This window comes from Microtus oregoni, unplaced genomic scaffold (assembly GCF_018167655.1).
Source record: "Microtus oregoni isolate MIOR12 unplaced genomic scaffold, Mior012 000027F_ref0000203, whole genome shotgun sequence".
NCBI classification, from domain to species: domain Eukaryota; kingdom Metazoa; phylum Chordata; class Mammalia; order Rodentia; family Cricetidae; genus Microtus; species Microtus oregoni.
In genome coordinates, this window is record NW_024543086.1 from 32,739,871 (window position 1) to 32,762,603 (window position 22,733).

General features: G+C 40.0%; 1 protein-coding gene and 1 pseudogene across 2 annotated transcripts in view; both read left to right on the forward strand.

Annotated features, from left to right (window-relative positions):
- Positions 1–2,819: 2,819 nt before the first annotated feature.
- Positions 2,820–22,733, forward strand: part of Rab6a (RAB6A, member RAS oncogene family) — a 40,761-nt gene continuing 20,847 nt past the window's right edge. Inside the window, exon 1 of one of the 2 annotated variants that reach the window (XM_041675984.1) lies at positions 2,820–3,274. In XM_041675984.1, coding sequence (XP_041531918.1) covers positions 3,205–3,274 — 70 coding nt within the window. In that variant the 5' untranslated portion in view covers positions 2,820–3,204. The remainder of the gene's footprint in view (positions 3,275–22,733) is intronic. The other variant, XM_041675983.1, reaches the window with a different exon arrangement.
- Positions 14,180–16,089, forward strand: LOC121463967 (annotated as a pseudogene).

Below are 22,733 nucleotides of genomic sequence, written 5' to 3' on the forward strand. Positions count from 1 at the left end.
AGTTTCTTGTTACTGTTTTTGTGTGGTAGGACTCTGGGTTACTTTAGGGGAATTCTATCTAACCTGACAAGCTCCTTCAAAACAACTTCAATTTCTCCCTTTTCTTCTTCCTACTCCTCCTCCTCTTCTTGTTCCTCTTCCTCCTCTTCTTCTCCTTCTCCCTCTTCCTCTTCTTTAGAGACAGTGTCTTCTGATGAAATGTAGCCCCAACTGAAATAATTGTGTAAGAACCATCAGACTTGGCTGGTTTTGTTTTATATAAGGATTTGCCAGGTAGTCCAGGCTGGTCTCAAACTCTCCATCATCCAGTATCAGCCACTGGAGTGGTGGGATTGGAGACGTGGGCCATTCATGTGATTCAAAACATTTTTAAAACTCAAATATCTACGTTATGACTCAGTATTTACCTTTTCATTTTAGGTATACATTAAAAATCCTGCCACTTGTCTTGTGATGTGGCATATGCCTTTAATCCCAGCATTCCAGAGGCAGAGGCAGGCAGATCTCTGTGAGTTGGAGGTCAACCTGGTCTACAGAGTGAGTTCCAAGACAGTCGAGGCTACAAAGAAAAACCCTGTCTCTAAAAAGCAAAAACAAAAACAAAACAAAAAATCCTGTCACTTGGTTGAGAGGAACTGCAGGGAAGTAATTCTTATTTTTTATTTTGTATTTCTTTATTATTGATTTGGTGCTAGGGTTGAACCCAAGACTTTAAGCATGCTTTTTTTTTTTTTTTTTTTTTTTTTAAAGTGCTTTCTATAGCCCTGAGCTATTCCTGACCCCAAAGAGTACATTTTGGTAGAGAAGGTTCTAAGATACAATCGTGTCCTTGGTAGGTCAGAATAGATGACACTTTCAAAACTTCTTTTCTCTCCAAATTTATTTTTGGTCATCCTGTATTTGAAAAAGTTCTTGTTTGGCCTTGTCATTAAACGTGTATAAGATACTATACATAGACCTTTTTTTATTAACCTTAGAAGATTTTGATATGTTTTTTCTTAATTCTTTTCAATCTTTTCAAAGTGTTTTGAACATGAACTTATGTAGCTCAGGCTGGCCTCAAACCCACCTATGTAGCTGACTATGATCTTAAGCTCCTGCTTCCGCTTTCACCAGGTAGAATCACAAATGTGGTTGATGTCTTTATTGCAGAACAGAAATATCTTTTTTAGATCTTCTCCCACAGGATGTTGAAGAATGGCTGAATTCATGCAGATGCCAAATTCTCTAATTCAATGGTTCTTAACTCTTTCATCACCTGAGTAGACTTTATTTAGAACTCTCGTCCCTCCTTTGATACAAGGTTTCATAAGCAGGCTAACTTTGATTTGTAGCTCCAGCTGGCCTTGAACTTAGATCCTTCTACCTCTACCTTCCAAGTGCTACGATAATGGGAGTGTACCACTGTGCATGGCCCTAGGAGTTTCTAGGGAACCTAAAGAGAAAATTTAGGGAAACATGTATGCTAGAAAAATCTTTCTACTGTCAACCCATATCCCCACCTCTTGCTTTGTTTTGAGGCAGGATCTCACTCTGTATCTTAGCTGGAATTCACGCTGCAGCTCATGCTAGGACCTGCCAGAAGTCTCCTGCCTTGACTTCCTGAGGACTGGGATTTTACAGCTGTGAGGCACTAGAGGAGAATAACTGGATTTACTAGAGATGCAGGATCCTCTATTAGCAGCTAACATTAATAGGATATACTTGTTAAAATAAATGGATCTGTATCAAAATACTATTATTAACTAAATTTCATGCTTTACTCAATTTATTATGTTTCTGTCTGATAATCTTTGTTTTCAGAAATCCCATTTAGATGAAAACTTACATTTGTGTCCACATTATCCTTAGTTCATATTTTCTTGTGGCATTCACATTCTTATTGGACCATGAATCAGGTTGGCAATTTGCAGAAAAATGGAAATGCTTAGAATGTCTAGTTTAAGGGAGGTTCACTCAAGCATACCCAGAGGTCCTGCTTTTTAAAAGCGAATGGATCTTTTAAAGATTCCTTCCGCAGATTTAAAATCTTGTTGAGGCTCCACTCTAGTGTGTGACATCTTCCAAAGGGGCAATGTGAGCAGTCGTTACTTATCTGTAATATGAGGGTTTGGTTTATATAACATCTAAATCCATTTCTATCACATAGAAAATGGTCACCTAACGTTTGGACACCTAAGAACAAGGGCACTCAACAGAAGATCAAGGGCCATTGGGCACCAGGGAATTAGAAGGGAAGTAACAGGGGTTCAAATAAAAAAGCCAGGAATTCATTTCATACTATGTGGATTTTGCAAGTCATTTCCTCCGATTGGGCTCCAGTTTCCTCACCCACAAAATGGAGAAGACCTGTTTCTGGTAGTTATGAAACTCCACGGAGCAATGGAGTGGAATGTATATAGGAAGATGCCGAGCAAGGAATTGCGCTCAAAGATAGAGCAGAACTAAGGAAGGCGCAGTAACGTTAGGGGCTACCAAGGTGTACCTAGCTAAACCTTTGCACAACCCAACCCCACCCACGCCTGCTCGGCCCTTCCACCTCGGTTCCGGCTCCACCTCCGTCCCACCGTCCTTCCCCCTCCTCCCTCCGGCGGCCGCCCGGGCCTGGGTCCCCACCCCCACCCTCCCCACCCCCGCCAGCGCGAAGGTCGGGCGCGCTCCCGCGCTGCCACCTCACTCAGCGTCCGCCTGCTCGCCGCTTCTTCTGATTGGCTCAGCTTGGCAGTGACGTAAGCCTTCCTTACGTGCTCCTCCCCCTCCCTGTCACCCACCCGGAACTCGGTCCGCCTCCTCCTGGCTGCTCCAGACGCCCGTGGAAGCCGCACGGGAGGAGCCGGGAGAGCTGGGAAACCAGGAAGACACTGGCGGCGGCGCGCGCGCGCACGTACGCACGCAGCCCGGCCGGCGGACGGCAGGCGCGCGCCCGTCTCGCCCCGCCCCGCGCCGCGCCGCGCCAGAGGCTCGGGCACTCGGGTTCGGCTGCGGCGGCGGCGGCTGCCGTGGGAGTCTGTGCGCTGCGCTACACTCCCCGCCGCGTTTGCGGCGCCCGCTCGCCGCCTTCCTCCTCTCGGCCTCGGCGCCGGACCCCGGCAGCCTCCGCCCGGCCCTGCGGGGGCCGAGAGGACTCGGCGGCTGCCCTTCCGCTCGACCCTCTGGGAGAGGTCTGTGTGCCGCGGCGGCGGCGGCTCCTCCTCCGGCTCCATTATGTCCGCGGGCGGAGACTTCGGGAATCCGCTGAGGAAATTCAAGCTGGTGTTCCTGGGAGAGCAGAGCGGTGAGTGCGCGGCTCCCCGCACCGCCCCGCCCCGCCCCGGTGCGGCCCCGCAGCACGGAGGCTCCCCGCCGGCCTACCCGGCCCTCACCCGCCCAGCCTCCGGTCCGACGTCCCTTTCTTCCCCGGCTTTCTGGTGCCCCACCCTTCTTCCTTGCTCCTTTTCCGGGTCCCACTCCGGGAAGCCCCCCACTCTGGGAATGGGCCCCTCTTCAAGCTTGGCTGGAAGAGAGTGGGATCTGGGCGTTGTTTTCCCCTGAGGCTCGTGCGGGTCTCCCGGAAGGTGGGAAGTGGTGGCCGTACAAAATAAGCAATTTCCTCCCAATTTTCCCTAAATGAGGAATTTGTTAGGGTTAGAGAGTTAATATATTCAACTTGAGGCGACTTGAAAAGAGGTGGCCTTGTCAGTGACAGGTTTTGTCCCTTGGTTGGGACTAGTTGGAAAACCTAAATTTTCTTTTGGTTTTCATCATTGACAATTCTTCTGGCACTATTGATGCCTTTCCAGTCTCTGCCAAATGCTATGTCATGATCAGTTTACTTCGATTTTTTCTCCCCTCACTTCCATTTTTTTCTCGTTTCAACATGAAACAACATTTGAGTATCTTCATATGATACAAGCAAGAATTAACGGGTGAAATGTTAATTATTTATTTTTCTTCAGTATTTTCCAACTACGTGTTTATGATGCATATGAGAAAGACTTAAAATCATGACCATCTTTGTTTTGTAGGGTAGTAGTAAAGACCCATCATCTAGCTCTCTAAATTAGATTGGAATACCACTTGAGCTGATTGTTTTATACCTATTATTTCGTAGGGTCTTGTGAGTGAAATTGTAATGTCATTTACTTGGTCGAGGTTCTGCGGTCGCTGTACTCCCCATTAGATTCAAGGTCCTAATTTTGTGATGGTTGTCATTAAGATTTACCTGGACAATAATTCAGAGAGCATAATCTTTTTTTCCCTCCACATTTTTTCATGACAACTATTAAAATTCAGACACTGTGGGATTAGTTCCAAGTTATCAAGCATTGAATACCTCCTAGGTATCTTAGATGAGGTTATGGAAAACATTATTTCGAGTAGAAACTGAAAAAATATTCTTAGGTTTTATTGTTAGCATGAACTATTTATTCCTATTGGGAAGTTAACACTGGTTGTAATTTTGTCTTCAGCTGAACCTGAGAAATAATTTTTCTTGTTGCATGTTTAGATTTATCTTCCTTACAACCTTGTAGGGTGGAATGGTTATGTCTCCCTCCTGTTTGCTTATGGATATTTAAGTGTAGACATTTCCAGGCCAGCAAAATGGCTCAGTGAGTAAAACAGGTTCTCACCACACTTAACAACCTAAATTCAAAGAAGAACCAACTCCCAAAAGTTGTCCTCTGATCTTCATTAGCATCCACCTACAATAAAAAAAACCCATAAATATAAAAGTGAAACCTTTAAAATAAAATATGTTTTCTTAGATGAGTAACTTGATGAAGTCTGTGAAGTTGATCCTGATCAGCTACTGTTATAAGGCAGTTTCAGGACAGTGCCGTACAGAAAATACATAAAAAGTTCATTGGTTATTATTAATAAATAGGTTTGAATGTACTTCTTGTGCAGTCTAGGGAGATGTTGACTGCCTCATATGGTGTATAGGACTACTTAGTTTTCACGAAATCTATTAATCTTTCTATTGAAGTTTTTAGCATGAGGAGAGAGCTTACCTTATAACTATATATAGGTTTCCTTTGAATTTCTTGAGTGTTTATGTTGTAAATATTAGTTTTATGACTTCTAGTAGTTTCTTTTTCATTACTTTTTCTTTTTAAGGTAAAGTTATATTCTGGCAGCCCAGACTATCTTCAAACTTGGAATCCTCCTGCCTCAGCTTCTGAGTGCTGGGATTTCAGTGGTGAGCTACTGCACCCATTTTTATTTTCATTTCTTTTTTTCCTATTTTGAAATTAATTTCTTTTTGAGGCGGTCTCATGTAATAACGCTAGCTATAAACTATGTAACAAGATTTGCCTTGAATATCTGATGCTCCAGCCTCCACCCAAGGGCTGGAATTGTAGGTGTTTGCCACCATGGTTGGTTTTATGTGGTGTCAGATGAGCACTATACTGAGCTATATCCTCAGCTATTAGTAAATTAATTTTTTTTTAAGTTGGCAAGCAAAGTAATGTGTTTCAATACAGCTTTTTCATATTCTTGTGTGTGTGTGTGTGTGTGTGTGTGTGTGTGTACAGAGAGAGATAAGTCTTACTGTGTAGCCCAAGTTGGCATTGAGGGTATGAGATCTTCTTGAATCAGCCTGTCAGTCAGGTTCTGTCATTTTTTACTTTAGATAAACTTATCAACTATTCTGTTTTATGCATTCCCAGCCTTCCCAGGTGACTACTAAATAATGCCTTTTTAGATTTAGCTATGTGTGTATGTGTTTCTATAATCAACACAGTTTTAGATGTACAGGAAATTGGTAAAATAGTACAGAAGATACCTGTGCATCCTCATCATGTCCAGAATACATTTGTGAAAATTATTGGCTCAATATTGATTTTTTTATTATTATCTAAAATTCATTAATTACTTGGGTTTCCATAGTTTTAAAAAACTCAATATTCTTTTCTGCTTTAACTTTCAAGATACAACATTACATTCGATTGTTATATCTCCTTAGATTTAACCTGCTTGCTTTAAGATTATGTTTGCATACTTTTTTCTGTTTAGAACTGAGGTTAATGACCTTTTGAGGTCATCATGTCGCTAAGTAATGTCCTGGAACTAGCTCTTGTAGACCAGGCTGGTCTCGAACTCACAGAGATCCGCCTGCCTCTGCCTCCCGAGTGCTGGGATTAAAGGCGTGTTGCTGTGAATTATTTATTTTTCAGTCTGCTAGAATTCACAAAAGATTATACTCTGAGGCATAGCCTTCTTTGTTTCCGTAATAGTATTCACCACATTTAGAATATTTTGTTTGTTTTGGCTGTTTTCCAAAGCGGAACAGAATGCAGGTTCCGTAAGATACAAATTGTTATCTTTTTATGCTCATTGAACTGTTGCTTAGTGTAGAACCAGTCTCATAGTAGCTGCTCAGAAATATTTGGTGACAGAATAATAATTAAATGTAATAACAGTCAAAGCTAATTGCCTATATTTTTTGTTATGATAAAAAATCTACATTTTCCCCTCATAAAATTAATAGTTTAGTAATTACATTGCATACTTACATTATTTGATTATTTACAAGTATATACTACAGATGCTGGAGTTTGGATAGAGGAACTAGTAATTTAAAGGCTTAACCATTTCCCTGAAAAAAGCACCTATCTGCATATTACACCTTTTTTTCTTTTTGAGTTAAAAGGATTTTTTTGTTAAAGCTATTAATTTATTGGCTATTTGTATAATATATAGAAGTATGTCAAATATGCAGATGCTATAGTCGTGTAATTTTTATTTAGCTTTTCAAATGAAAGATACTCTGCTCAATAATGAAGATGAGTTGTTTCAGTACTTGACAGATCTAGTTAATGGCAATTTTCTCTTCATCTTAGTAGTATATGATAAAGGAATGTTAAACTACAGAATTCCTAAAGTTTCCTTCAGGAGACTCTTTCCTTATTATGAGGCTATTGTCTGTAGGTTCAGATGGACTTCTAGAATTCTTAGTAAGTGGTTTATGATGGATTTTACTGCAAACGTAATTGTTATGATTATTAGGAAATGATGACAAGGAGACTTGTATACCTAATACTGCTTTTTTTCACTTTGTATCACCTCCCCCCCCCCCATCATCTTTTTGAACTACAATGTATTAGATAGGGAAAAAGTGTCAGAGGCTAGTAACATTGAACACTGTAATAGTACAATAGAGGTCACCCTGTTGTGTTGGGTATTATGTATTCTTCTCTGAAAATTCCTTTTGGATAAGATCTGTTAAACCACTTAAAGTTTTTCAGTAAAGTACATAAGTGTTTACCAAGCACTGCATTTTCCAGACTTTCAGAAAAACGTTAACATTTAATTAATCTTCATAATAACACTATATACAATAAGTCCTGTCTATTTTTATTCTATAGATAAGGAAACTGAAACATAAAAAGATGTTGAGTAATTTGCCAAAGATCAGTGGCCGGTACCAACATAGGAAACTTGTACTTTGTGCTCTCAATTACTACTATCAAGTTTTAAGGTTTAAAAATAAGATACAGAAAATATTTCCATTAGGACTCGTAATTTGCAAAATGAAGCTGCAAGAAGGACAAAATGACAAATGCAGTAGCTCTCAAACTGATCTACTGACCCCAGAGATCTCACAAGAGTCTGCAAGGGGAGAATCTATAAGCCCCATAGGGGTCCAGAATATTAAGATATTATGTGCTTTTCTACTCTTATTACCTTAAGTGTATAGTGTGGTTTCTGCGCGCCTACCTGATATGTGTCAGCAGCAACTGTACTTCTCTTCGGTAAAACATTAAAGAGTTTTGCAAATAGTGTAAAACAGTGCCACCCTCACTAAATTTTTGTTTGTAAAATGATTGTTTTCATAAAATTTATGTTAACATGCAATAAGATTTATTACTATTTTTAGATTTACTAAGTCCTTTTAATTTTTCATAGTTAGATTTCAGTAAATACTAATGCAATCTACATAAACAGAATTCTTCAGTGTCCTCAGCAATTTTTAAGAACTACCAATCCAGCCACAAATGGTAGTACTTGCCTATAATCTCAGTATTTAGGAGGTAGAGGCAAGAGGATCAAGAATTCCAGGTTTTATCGACAGAACCATCTTGCTGCCCCTACCTTATTTATGTCAAGGTTTCCCACTGAACCTAAAGTTTCCCAATTTCTCTAGACTGGATGGCCAGCAAGGTCCAGGAATCTTGCTGTCTATGCATTTACAGTGCTGGTATTACAGGCATACACCAATGTACCTGCCTTTTTTTTTTTTTAATGTCCAACTCAGGTACTTAATGCGCAAGTGCTTTACTAAGCCATTTTCCTTGTCCCTAGATTGCTACTTCCTGGAATTAGGAACAATGATGAATGCCTGTAATTCCAGCATGGGAGACTGAGACAAGATTGCTGCAAGTTTGAGGAAAACATGGATTATATAATGAATTCAGGGCTGTTATGGACTATATAGTGAGACTGTCTCAAAAAGGGGGTAGGCCCTGGAGAGATGTCACTTAAGAGCATTTGTCTTGCAGAGGACCTGGGCTTGATTCCTATCCTGGGTCACAACCATCCATAAACGGAAGTTTCAGGGGAACCAGTGCCCTCTGACCCCTGGGCACTAGGCATGCACATGGTGAAACACATAAAATATATCTAAAAAATTGTTACTTTTAAAAATGGTACCAAAAGGACTGGGTGTGGTGGTGTGTTCCTTTAATCCTGTCACTTAAAGAGGCAGGGGCAAGTGGATTTTGGTGAATTTGAGACCAGTATTGTCTAGAGTTTTAGGCCAACCAGGGCTACATATTAAAACTCTTATCTCAAAAAAACAAAACAAGCCCTTTGGTGGTGGGGCACTCCTTTAATCCCAGCACTCGGGAAGCAGAGGCAGATGGATCTCTGTGCGTTTGAGGCCAGCCTGGTCTACAAGAGCTAGTTCCAGGAAAGTCTCCAAAGCTACAGAAAAACCCTATCTGAAAAAATTTTGAAAAAAAAGGGGGGGGGGATACATTTCATTGATAGAGCTCTTGCCTAGCATGTGGGATGACTTGGGACTTAAACTTTTTCTCAAGCGCCTTTGAGGGAATGACAAAAACAACAACAACAAAAAAAAAACAACAGTTTTTAGAAATTGCTTTCTACTTGTTTTAATTCTTTTTTATTAAAGGTATGTATCTATGTGTGTACCATGTGCGTGCATGGCCCACCGAGGTCAAAGAGGGCATTGGGCCCCCCTTAGAACTGAGGTTAAGAGACAGTTCTGAGCTACCTTGTGAGTGGTACCTGAACTATACCTACCCATTTCCATTAGTCTGGAAACTGAATTCAGATCCCTAAACTTATATGCCAAGCACCTTATTAATGGAACTATCTCCCTAGTTTACAATCTCTCTCTCCCTCTCCCTCTCTCCAAGGACTCAAGTAGACCTGGATGACCTAAAAAAAAAAAAATTAGAGGCTGACTCAACAATTAAGCACACTTGCTGTTCTTTTCAGTCCCTAATTTTCTTTGAAAAAATAAGCAGGAACAGAGAAACCAGGCGTGCATATGCTATTATAATCCCAGAATCTAAGAGGTTGAGGCAGGTGGACCAGGCCAGCCTTGTCTACATAATAAATTTAGGTTGCAGCAGTTACCTCTATAGTATTGAGACTGCATAGCACTGTTTGAGCTAGAACTTACTATGTATGCTGGGCTGTCCTTAAATTTACAGAGATCTGCCTGCCTCTGCATTTTCAATGCTGAGATTTAAGGCATGCTTTTATTTTTATGTGTATAAATATTTTGTCTGCATGTATACCTGTAAACCATGGGCACGCCTGGTGCCTTCTGAATCCAGAAGAGGGTGTGGCTCTCCTGGCACTAAGTTGGGAACTGCCATGTGGGTAGGAGGGACCAAACCTTCATCCTCTAGAAAAGCAGCAAGTGCTCTTAACCACACTGAGCCTTCTGTCCAGCATTTAGGTTTGTGAATTCGTTTCTCTTTTACTTTGTCTCCGTCCTGTCTGAAGTCCTTGAAACAACAACAACAAATTACTGATATTTATCTGTCTGCTTCTGTTTAAGAAATAAGCACTAAAATTTTAATTTTTTTACCTTAATAATAGATTTGACTTCTAGGTCCATTTGAGGTTTTTTTTTTTTTTCAGTACAGATTCTAATGTTAGGTATTTAGTATTTAGTTCTTCTTGGCCATATTTCCTTTAGAATTACTTGCTACCTTTCTGGACAGAATAATCCTGGTTGACTTTCTATCTCTCTCTCTCCTGGTTCTCTCTCTCTCTCCTGGTTGACTGTGTGTGTGTGTGTGTGTGTGTGTGTGTGTGTGTGTGTCTGGCTGACAGGCCAGGGAGCCCCAGGAAACCACCTGCCTCTTCTTCCCCAGTGCTGAGATTATAAGAAGATGCTTACATGGCCAACCCCTCTTCCCCTTTAAACCTTGTTTTTGGGGATTAAACTCAGATCTTCTTGCTTGCCTGTGCAAGCATTTTACTGACTGAGCTCTCTCCCCAGTCCACTATTATTATTTGTTTTTGTCAGTTTGGGTAGGTAAGCTGGAGCAAACACTTTTCTGTGCTATATTCTTGGCCCAGTAATGGATCTGTCTCTGTGTTTTTATCTGTCTCCCCATGTACACATCCCCCTTTCTCTTTATATAGCACAGGCTGGTCTTTAACTTGGGATATTTTTGCCTTAGACTGCAAGTGTGAGCTACCATACCTGGGTTATGAATTTCTTGTTCATAACCATACTTTTTAGCTTATTGTGTAGAGAATAGCACTCAAAAATCTTTAATAAGCAAATTACTTTTTTTTAAGTAGTGAAAAACAAAATGAAGGCCTACTCAGTGAAAAGTTAAAGCCAGAGGTTGGAGAGACGGTCCAGGGTTAGGAGCACTGTTCTCCAGAATACCCTGGTTTTAGTCCAGCACCCACACCAGCTCACAGCCACCTCTAACAGGCATTTCCATTTTCCAGGGGATTCAGCATCCTCCTCTGGATTCTTCCGACACCAGGTATACAGACATATATGTAGGCAACACACCAATACACATAAAATAATATTTTCTTCTTTAAAAAAGAAAAGTTATGGCAGGTTTGGCTGCCCATACCTCTAATTTCTGAATTCACAAGCTTGAGGCCAGCCTGGTCTACAGTGTGAAATCTAAGTTGTTGTTTTTTTTAAAGTTAATTTGTGATTTAGCCATATGTTTTTGCATTCTTAAGATATTTTCCTCTGGGGCCTGAGAGGTGGCTAAGTGGTTACAAGCACTGGTTGCTCTTCCAGAGGGCCTGGGCTTCATTCTCATTGCCCACACAGTGGTTCACAACCATCTTTAATTCTGGTTCCATGAGATATTACACCTCTTCTGGCCTCTGAGGGCACAAGTACAGTCACATAAAATAATAAGTGAATAAATAGATATTTAAAATGTTTGCAACATATATAACACTTATAATTCCACAGCATTTCTGGCTGAGGCATGAGAATTTCAAGTTCAGTGCCAGCTTTGGCTGCATAGTGAGCTTTTCCAAAATCGTTAACAATAACAGAAAACTCATACTCAAGATGGATTAATTGAACAAAGTTAAGAAAGGGGAATATTCAAATTCAGATAGGCTTTTAAGCCACCTCCTCTTTAAAGACAGTTTGACCTGTAGCAGTTAAGTCTATAACAACAATCACAAAATAAAAATAATTCTTGGTGTTAGTGTAATGACCATGCAAACTATTGAATATAAACTATTGAATCTATCGAATCATTAAGAAACTGGAATAAATAAATTTAAATAAAAAAAATAAAAAAAAAGAAACTGGAGAAATTGGTCTTTGTCTCTTTTTTTTTTTTTTTTTTTGTAACAGAAGTGCAGAGAATGGTGTCACACCCATGTGATCCCAACATTTCAGAGACTAAGTCAAAAATATCACCTGAGTAAACCCCAAATTTCTGGTCAGCCTGGGATATATGTACAGTCAGACCCTGACATCCGGAAGCTAAGGATGTAGTTCAGAATCGAGTCCTTTTTTTTTTTTAATATTTATTTATTTATTTATGCAATATTCTTTCTGTGTGTATGCCTGAAGGCCAGAAGAGGGCACCATTACAGATGGTTGTGAGCCACCATGTGGTTGCTGGGAATTGAACTCAGGACCTTTGGAAGAGCAGGCAATGCTCTTAACCGCTGAGCCATCTCTCCAGCCCCTGGAGTCCTTTTTTTTTAAATAAGTTATTTTTATCTTATGTGCGTTGGTGTTTCACCTGCATATACGTCTGTGTGAAGGTGTCAGATCCCCTGAAACTAGAGTTACAGACAGTCATGAGCTGCCATGTGGGTGCTGGGAATTAAACCCAGGTCCCCTTGAAGAACAACAGGTGCTCTTAACCTCTGAGCCATCTCTCCAGCCCCCAGAATAGAATTCTTGATCTGTTTTTGTTTTCTAGTACCACAAAAAGCAACAAGAAAACAAAGACTACAGAGCATCATTGTATTTAAGAAAACTAAACTCTGCCAGGCATGATAGCTCATGTCTTTAATCTCAGCACTAGGGAGGTAGAGATGGGTCAGCCAGAGCTACATAAAGAGACCTTGTCTCAAAAAAAAAAAAGAAAAAGAAAAAAAAAAAACAAAAATGGAAGCTAAATCTTAGCTCTGCCAGTTTATAGGTGTGTGTGTGTGTGTGTGTGTGTGTGTGTGTGTGTGTGTTTTCTACCCCTTTGAATTTTAGTGCTTTGGGGTGAACCCTGGGGCCTGGCTCATGCTAAACACATAGCATACTACTGAACTCTATACCCATAGCCCCACAGGTTATATTAGCGTTAAGATAGGTCTTAAGGGTTTATTACAAATGATAAAAGATGATCCATTCCGTTTTATTACTTCTATCACAAGGAAAACACAAGGGATTTACAAGCTATATACCTTGAACTCCTAAGTGGACCAAAACACACTTTTTAAAAAAAAAATTATTTTGCATCCCTAAATTCATGTTAAGGTTATAATTTGCAGTATCTTAACATGTAAGGAGTATTGGAGAAATGGTTAAGCTAAGATAATATTGGGGAAATTTAACCACCTTTGTTCTGAGGGGGAAAATAGACAGTCGTGATCATGTTGAAGCTTCTGTACACCAAGGAATGCCAAGGATTGGCAAAAAAAACAAAAACAGGAGAAGGTCTGGAAAAGGATTAGAGCAGGTTCACCCTCAAAAGGAATCAACACTGCTAATACTTTAACCTCAGGTTTTCAGTCTCCAGAACTTGCGAATTTCTGTTTAAGCTACTTGTACTTCATTATGGCATCTCTAGCAAATTACAATGTGTAATATTTTGCAACAAACCTAAAATCCATCTAACACTTACAAATCTAACAGTAGATATTTATCTTCATTTACTATAAAACTACTAACATTTAAAAAAAATTATGTGTATGGATGTTTTGCCTACATGTATGTCTGTGCACCATATATGTCTCTGGTGCTTGTGGAAATCGAAAGAGGGTATAGGGTTGCAGTTATTACAGTCATGAGTTGTCATGTGGGTGGCTGAAAATCAAACTAGAGTCAATTCTGAGCCACCATGTGGATGCTTCTAATTAAACCAGGGTCCTCTAGAAGAGCAACCAGTGCTCTTAGCCACTAAGCCATCTCTCCAACTTCACTACTAACATTTTTTTTTTTTGAGTAGTCAAAAGTACTCCTCCTTTTTTAAAAATTCAGTTTTGTTCTTATTTACAGGTGTTGGTATTTGTCTTCATATGTAATACTATTAACATTTGATTATTTACTCATATCTGTCCTATCATGAATGCCTAATGGTTTTAATTCATTTAATCCTTAAAATGAATTCTAAGAGCTTTTCCGAGTGATTGGATTTTGGACTGAAGCAAGGAAATTGTAAGATATGCATGTAGTTTCTGGTGATGGCAAAATGTAAGGAGATGCTTAAAAGAGGAAGGGAGCATGTTGAGAGGGCTGAAGAGTAGTGATCGAGTATTTACTGAATATGTGCAAGGCTTTGGGTTTGATCTGAGCATCACAAAGCAAAACTAGAGCCATTCTGAAAAAGTTTCCAATAGAAAAAGCTTTTGGCAACAAAATATTGACACAATATTGGTCTGAACCTACAGAATTAAAAATTTATGAGTCCATATTATTGCAGATTTTTAAGTAAAGGGAAAAGGAAAGTTTTATTCTTGTAAAAAAGACTTCTAATTAAGGGCTGTCAAGATGACTCGGGTCAAAAGTACTGACTGCCCTTCCAAAGGACCAAGGTTTGATTCCCAGTACCTACACTGTGGTTCAACAATCTGTAATTCCAGTCCCAGAGATTAAACACCCTCTTCTGGTCTCTGAGGTTGTTGCGTGTATTTTGTATACTGGCATACTTGCAGGTAAAACATCCATACACGTAAAAGTAAACGAAAATTTAAAAAGAATTTTAATTAATAAGTAGAGTTAGAAATAAACAGAAGAATTTCCATTGGAATGTTGCAGTAGTAGTGGCTATAGAAAAGGTTCCTTTGATGAAAGATAAAATTAGTGGACAGAAGTCTGAGAACAGAATGTTTACATAAATTTAACCACTGCAGTACATCATATATGGAAGACTTCGATGACTGAAGTTGTAGAGACGTTAGATTGAGTTTGAGAGCATCTAAAGGAGGCTTTATTTTCCCAAGGTGACAAGTTCTTTGGGGGAGGGGATTTTTCAAGACAGGGTTTCCCTGTGTAGCCTTAGCTGTCTTGGAAGTCACTCTGTAGACCAGACTGTTCTCAAACTCCACCTGCTTCTACCTCCCGAGTGTTAGGATTAAAGGCGTGTACCACCATCACACAACTTGACAAATTCTTTTTTCAAGAGCTGATTCTACAGATTCAGGAATATCCCTTTGTAGACGAGAATTAAACAGATAATGCTCAGTAGAATCACCATTTATAGTTAAATATTCACTATTTATTAGTTTTAGTTGGTATTCTTTGCTTCAGTATAACCTTTTTATTAGAATATCTTAAGTACACATTTTTACTTGATTCAGTGGTACAATAGCTACTATAATGATATTGGTAGGGGGTGGGATAGGAAGAAAAATACTACAGAATTTCATGTTAAATGTGCATCTTGTTCACATAGGAAGAAGTGTTTAAGCTAAAGGTAATTGATCGGTCACTTGGGATTTATTATGAAAGGCAATGGTTCTCAAATACCATTGATGAAGCTGACTGCATTAGATTCCTATCCAGAGTGTTTTTAGAACATAAATGCTAGGGCTGGATAGCTCAACAGTTAAGAGCATCCAGATTCTCTGTTCTCAACAGGCAAAACACCCACATACATCAAATAGGGGATTTTAAACATCTGACATCTCCAGGCTGGAGAGATGGTTTAGTGATTATGAGCACTAATTGTTCTTCCAAAGGAAGTTCAGTTGGGAATTACTATCCGTAACTCTTAAGACTGGCAGCTAACAACTGTCTGTAACTCCAAGATCTTACACCCTCACACAGAAATACATACAGGCAAAACACCAATGCTAATAAAATAGATAATTTTTTAAAAAAATCTAAAATCTCTGAGTCACAAGCAGCCATGGTGTAGAGGATGGTCACCAGACTGACAGTGGCAGAGTGTTGGTGACTACCAGGGCACTTAACCTAATTGGTAAGAGAACCATTTCCACCTTAGTGTGTGTTTGAGCACATGAGGGTATTGTGAAGAGTGAAGACTATGCTCTCCCTATTTTTGTTGATCAGTGTGACTGCCCCTCCTTGCCTGCTATGGCCCGTGTTAGGCTGCTATCTGCCAGCCAGGAAGCCCTGAAGGAGAAGACTGATTGGAGCAGCCTGTTCAGGGATAATGACAAAGTCCAATTAAACCACATCCAGTTTTACCTAGAGCTTTGCGGAGATGAACAGAAGTATAAACAAGTAGAAGACAGTTGTGGTCTTGGCCATGTTCTTCATCAGCTTCATTGCTCTTATTCTGATGTGGAGAAAACATTGTGTAAGGCCCCATCCCTCCTGCCTCTGATGGAGACTGGATGGCCTTGTAGACCAAGCAGATGATGGACATGAAAATCAACCCCATTCAGGACTTCTCTGACAAGTGGGACTACAACAAGAACAAGTGGAAGAAGTGAGACCCTGCTGTTTGCCAGCTCCCTCCCCTCAGTTGGTATGCTGGAAACTGCTGTGTCCAGTGGTTCATGTTAATAAATGACCAGTTTGTATGGGAAGAAAATAAACTTTTACATAGAGAAACCCTGCCTCAAAAAAACAGTCAGTCAATATTTTGTGTCAGGTGTGGTAGTGTGTGCCTTTAATCCCAGTACTAGCTTAGTATAGAGGGTTCCAGGTCTATGCACCAAAAAACACTGTCTCAAAATAAATAATTGTTTTTAGAAATCTGAGATTGTAATACGATAACTCTAGAGTTGCCTGACCATTCATGGTCTTTTGTTTTGCCTTGTGGATAGTTTTCTAATGGATATTTTGTCTTTTCTAATTCTGTGAAGAATGTCATTTAAATTTTGATTGGGATTGCATTGAGTTCTATAGGTTGCTTTTGATAATTTGTCCATTTTCACAGTATTCTGCTAATCTAGGACTATAGAAGTCTTTGGTGCCTTGAATTTTTTTTTTCAGTGTCATAAAGTTTTCATTGATGGTCTCTCACTTTTCTTCCTGAGGTTGATTACTAGGTACTTGAAATTTTGGGTGGGGTAAGATTATTCACTGCTCTTCCAGAGAACCTGGGTTCAACCCAGCAGCTACCCAGTGATAGCACAGGTGCAGCACCCTCTTCCTGCCTCCCTGGGTACCAGGCATGCAAGTGTTATACATTCATATATTCAGTTAAAATGCCCAAATATACATACATACATAAGTACATATATGTGTGTGTATACATAAAGTTTGTTCTTTTAATTTTTTAAAATAAATCTAAAGAAATTAAAAATAATTTATATAAGGTATTTTTCCTAGTTTCTTTCTCAATAAGTTTGTTATTGGTATGAAGAAAAGCTACACATCTCTGTGTTATTAGTATCTTACACTTTTACAGGAAGTGTCAGGTCTAAGAGTCACGTGTGCTGGCACAGGCCTTCAATCCCACTACATAGTGAGTTCCAGAACAACCAGAACTCCACAGGGAAACCCTGTCCCCCCAAAAAACAAAACAAAAAGTCCAGCGTCTTTTAAGTATAGAATTGTGTCATCAGTTAGAGAACTTCTACCTTTCCTATTTTTATCCCTTTTTTCTCTTACTGCTCTAGGATGGGTTTGTTTGGGTTGTTTTTGGATTTTCAAGACAGGATTTTTCTATATGGGTCTGTCTGGCCTCGAACTCAAAGAGATCCACCTGCCTCTGCCACCCAGTGCTGGGATTAAAGGTGTGAGCCATCATCACCCAGCTGTCTAGTTTTTTAAAGTTTTTTTTAATTGTTTTTAATTGTATATGAGTACAGGCACCCACACGGGCCACTGGAGTTGGATCTCCCTGGAGCTAGACTTACAAGCAGTTATGAGCCATCTGATATGGTTACTAGGAATTAAACTCAGATCCTATGGAAGAGCAGTATATGCTCTTAATTGATGAGCCATTTCTCCTGCCCAGGGTCTGTTTTTGAGACAGTCTTACTGTGTAGCCCTGACTGGCCTGAGATTTTCAGAAGAATTGCTGTTTTTTCTCATTCAATATAATACTTGCTATAGGTTTGTAATGCATTATTGTTTTGTAATATTCTCTATTCATTCCTAATTTCTTAAGGATTTCATCATGGAAGCATGTTTAACTTTGTCAGATTTTTTCTGCAGCTAGGTAGATGGCTCGGCTATTAAAGGGCTCAAATATGAGAATCTGAGTTCAGTTTCTAGATGCACATAAAAACTGGACTGGGGATCAGGGGCAAGCTAAGAGCATTTGCTACTCTTGCAGAAGATGTGGGTTCAGTTTGCAGAATCCACATGAAGGTTCACAGCCATCTGTAACTCCAGTTCCAGAGGAGCCAACATCCGTTCTGACCTCTGTTGGCACCAGGCGTTCAAACACCCATATTCATACAATAAAATAAATCTAATTTTTTTTAAGTTAAAAAAAATCTGGATGTAATGCACACATGTAGTCCCAGCACTGAGGAGGTAGAGGAAGAGATGGGAGGATCCCGGGACCTTAATGGCTAGCCAACATAACCAAAAAAGCAAATTCCAGGGTCAATGAAAAGTAGATCCTGCCTCAGAAAATAAGGTGATGGGGCTTAGCAGATAAAAGCACTAGCCATGAAATTGTTCCAGAATGTATATAAAAGTTGGATGGTATGAACACACCCTGTTCCTGCAGTCAGGTGGGACATGGAGAGAAGAGGAACAGTAGGAAACTGACCTAAATAATGCAGCAACAGAAATAACAGGAGAGACCCAGCCTGAGACACAAGAGCCAGGAAAGAACTGGCTCTGAAAAGTCCCTTGACTTCTTTCTTTTCCTCCCTTCCTCTTGCTTGCTCTAGAACACACATATACTTATAAATAATCTTTAAATTAAACAAATGAAAATAAGGTAGAAAGTGATTGAGGAAGACACCACCTCTATTCTGTATGCGTATTTGTTGGGGGACTCTGTGCAGGTTTCTGCAGCTGGTTTGATTCTGGAGTGACAGCACCTGGCTTTGATCTGTGTTTCCGATTGCTACCCTGTCTCCAGTACCTCCTATTTGAAGTCTTGTCTCAGAGTTTCCTAGGGGTTCAAAGCCTATGCAGAGCTTGGTTGGGGCAAACTGGGGTGCCCTTTAACTGAGAATTTCGATTTGTCATTGTCCCTTTGGGGAGCTTAGATAAAAAGAGTTTGGAATACAAAAATTAACTTGCTAAAGGTGTAAATTGGGTAACAATTTAAAAAAAGTTCTTTGTCCTGATGCCCCTGCAACTGGAAAGGCTAAGTAAGATTCATCCTTAGAGTGCCTTCTTTCCATGGACCCACTATACGCGTGAATAAGAAGTACAAGCTAAGCTTGGGCAAAGATGTATATTACCTTATTTCTCAACATTTGAGATTGTCTATTCTTTTACTTATAAAATTACTTGCTAATTTTTTAAATTTAAAAAATACTTATGTGTATGAATGTTTCTGTCTGCATGTATTATGTATGTATGTGTATCACATGTATGCCTGCTGCCTGCAGTGGTTAGAAGAGGGCATTCATTATTGGATCCCTTAGAATTTGGAGTTAGGGATAGTGTGAACCACAATGTGAGTGGTGAAAACTAAACGTAGACCTTCTGTGAGAACAAAAGTGTTCTAACTGCTAAGCTATCTCTCTAGCCCATTTGTTAATTTCCTTTGAGGACAAAGAAAGATGGAGGAGGGGGATATGCATGGAGACAGCGTCTTGCTATAGCCCTAGAACTTACTATGAAGACCATAGTGGCTTTGAATTTGCAATAATCCTCTTGCCGCTGCCTTCTGAGTTCTAGGGTTACAGATGTGCACCACCCATACAGACCAAAGGTTTTCCCTAAATAGAAGTTGGTAAAAAAAAATAATTTTTCCTCACTAATTCTGTAGAGCAAGAATAAGAATAAAAGTTTATAATATTAAAACATCTAATATGTGCAATATTATCATAGTTGTAAATTAAATACTGTTATGAGTGAGGGGTTGAGACAGGGTCTCTCTACATAGCCCTGACGCCCTAAAACTTATTCTGTAGATCAGTGTGGCCTCAAACTCAAAGATATCCACCTATCTCTGCCCCTGGAGTGCTGGGAATGAAGGCATGTGCCAACATGCCTGGCCCCCAAAAAAATAAAATAAAATTGGTCTCAGAGGGATAGTGATGTTTATTCAACTGCCTAAAGATTTTTATCTATTTTCTGGACCTGGTTGTGTTCCGTTACTGTATTTTTCTGTCTTTAAACCAGTATCTGCTATCATACTGTTTGGACTCTTGATAGTTTATTATAGTCAGATTTAAAGTTGTTCATTGCTACCAGGATTGCTTTAACTATTCTAAATTATTTGTATTTCTAAGTAAACTTTAGCATTGATTTGGTACTCTTTTCAAAAGACTGTTATAATTGGGCTTGTATGTGATTTGGGGGGTCATTTTAGCATTTAGTCTTATTTATTTATTATTATGTGCATATGTTTTGCTTGTGCGTATATCTGTGCACCAAATATGTGACTGGTGCTCACAGAGTCCAGAGGAGAAAAATGGAACCCTGGGACTGGAGTCAACCATGTAGGTGCTGGAAATTGAACCTCCTCTTCAAGGGCAGCAATCTCTTGATTGAGTCGATTCTTCCTACCCGCTGTATCATATATCCTTCCATTTATTTAGATATTCTTGATTATTTTTGTTTGTTTTTCTCTGAGTGTTCTGTTGTATTGAGTGTTGTTAAGGATTCTTTATTTGGCTTGGCATGGTGATGCACGCCTTTAATCCCAGCACTTAGAAGGCAGAGGCAAGCACATCTTTGAGTTCTAGGCCATCCTGTTTTACAGAGAACGTTCCAAGACAGCCAGAGCTATAGAGAGAGATCCAAAAAAGGGTTGGGCAGTGGTGGCGCGTGCGCGCATTTACTCCCCAAACTCAGGAGGCTGCAGGGGCTGGTGGATCTTGGTGAGTTTGAGGCCATCTGGTTCACAGAGTAAGTTCAAGGATGGACAGAATATTAAACAGAGAAACCCTGTCTCTAAAAACCAAAATAACTAAATAAATAAGTCAAGATCTAGTCTCAAAAAAATGTATTGAAATAAAAACTTGGGGCTGGAAAGCTGTCTCAGATTAAGATTACATGTTGTTTTTACAGACCGCTCACATCTACCATTAACTCCAGTTCCTGGTAGATTTGTTACCTCTGAGCTTTATAGGCAGCCACACCTGTGTGTATATCCCCCCACCCATGCACACATGATTTAAGGTAAAAATAAGTATTTTTTTTAAAACAACAAAACTTATTTAAAATCATACCAAAATGTCACTGACACTGGTTTTTAATCCTTGCCAAAAATATTTACATTTTGGGGAACATCTGAGTAGTTTATTTACCTGGTTCCTTTCTAACTTACAGAATTTATTACATTTGTTTTGTTATTTTTTTGAGACAGGGTCTTAGCCTACTAGCCCTGGCCTGGCTAGTCTGGAATTCACATTGTAGACTAAACTGGCCTTGAACTCACAGGTCTACCTGCCTCTTCCTGGGATTAAAGGTGTGTGCCGCTGAGCCTGACTTTTGTATTTGTTTTATATTAGAGTCTGTGAAGTGACTGAGGACATAGAAAGTGATGAGATTCTTTTCTTGGAGCACACGCTCATTAGTAAGGGAACTCCCAGGACACGGTGGCACACGCTTGTAATCCAGAGACTGACAACAAATGTGAGGCCAATACAGTGTCAGCCTGGGCTAATAGCAAAATTTAAAATTACATGTGTTTGTAATTTCCATACCAGTGAAACAGGATATGCCAGACCATAGCTGATCTGAGCTTGAGATGAGTTTCAAAACAGCTTCACGGGCCATTTTAACAGTCTTAACTCTGAGGCCCTGATGACGTCTCAGGACTCTTTGTCCTTCAGTGCTTTTCACTTTCACTCCTGTGGGTCACATTTTATTCATAAAACTTGAACATGGGGGGGCTGGAGAGATGGCTCAGCGGTTAAGAGCACTGACTGCTCTTCCAGAGGACCCGGGTTCGATTCCCAGCACCCACATGGCAGCTCACAACTGTCTGAAAATGCAGTTCCATGAGATCTGACACCTTCACACCAACGAACATAATAAAGTTAAATAAATAAAAAGTTTAAAAAAAAAAAAAAAAAACTTGAACATGGGCTGCTATGAGTTTTTGTTTTGTTTGTTTCTTCCTCCCATTATGTCTAAGTAATACTTGATTTTGTTTTTGTGAATTTGGAATATCAGTGATTGTTTTTTCTTATCGTCTCCTCATTTTCCTCAACTTTTAGCTAAATACTTTTTGCATGTGCCCTTAATGTGAAAAGACCCCTTTTTGTTTTAGTTTATTTGTTCTGAAAAGAAAACAATCTTTCATTTTACACACCACTCCCAGTTCACACTCCCTCCTCTCCAGGTCCCTTTCCCTCCACCTAACCCACAGACACACCCCACACCCCATGCACTCCTCAGAGAGGGTATAAGGCACATTATTTTGGTGAAGGTCCAAGGTCCTCTCTGCTGTATCTAGGCTGAGCAGGTTATTCATCCAAAGAGAATGGGTTCCCAAAAAATCCAGTACAAGCAATAGGAATAAATCCTGGTGCCACTGCCAGTGACCCCTCAGTCTGCCCCAGCCATACAGCTGTCACCCACATTCAGAGGGACTAGTTTGGACCTATGCTGTTTCCTTCCCTGTCCAGCTGGAGTTGGTGAACTCAGGTAAACTGTTTCAGTGAGTGTCCCCATCATGTCTTGACCTCTTTGCTCATATTCTCACTCCTCCTACCTACCCTTCAGCTGGACTTTGGGAGCTCAGTCCAGTGCTGCAATGCAGGTCTCTGCCTCTGTTTCCATCAGTTGCTGGATGAAAGTTCTATGGTGATATTTAAGATAATCATCAGTCTGACTACAGGGCAAGGCCAGTTTGGGCCCCCTTTCCTCTATTGCTTAGGGAGTTAGCTAGGGTCATCCTTGTGAATTCCTGGGAATTTCTCTAGTGCCACTTACTAGCCCCATAATGGCTCCCTCAATCAAAATACCTCTTTTCTTGTTCTCATTTCTGTCCTTCCTCCATCTCAACTATCCCATACCCTCAAGTTCTCCCCTTTCCCCC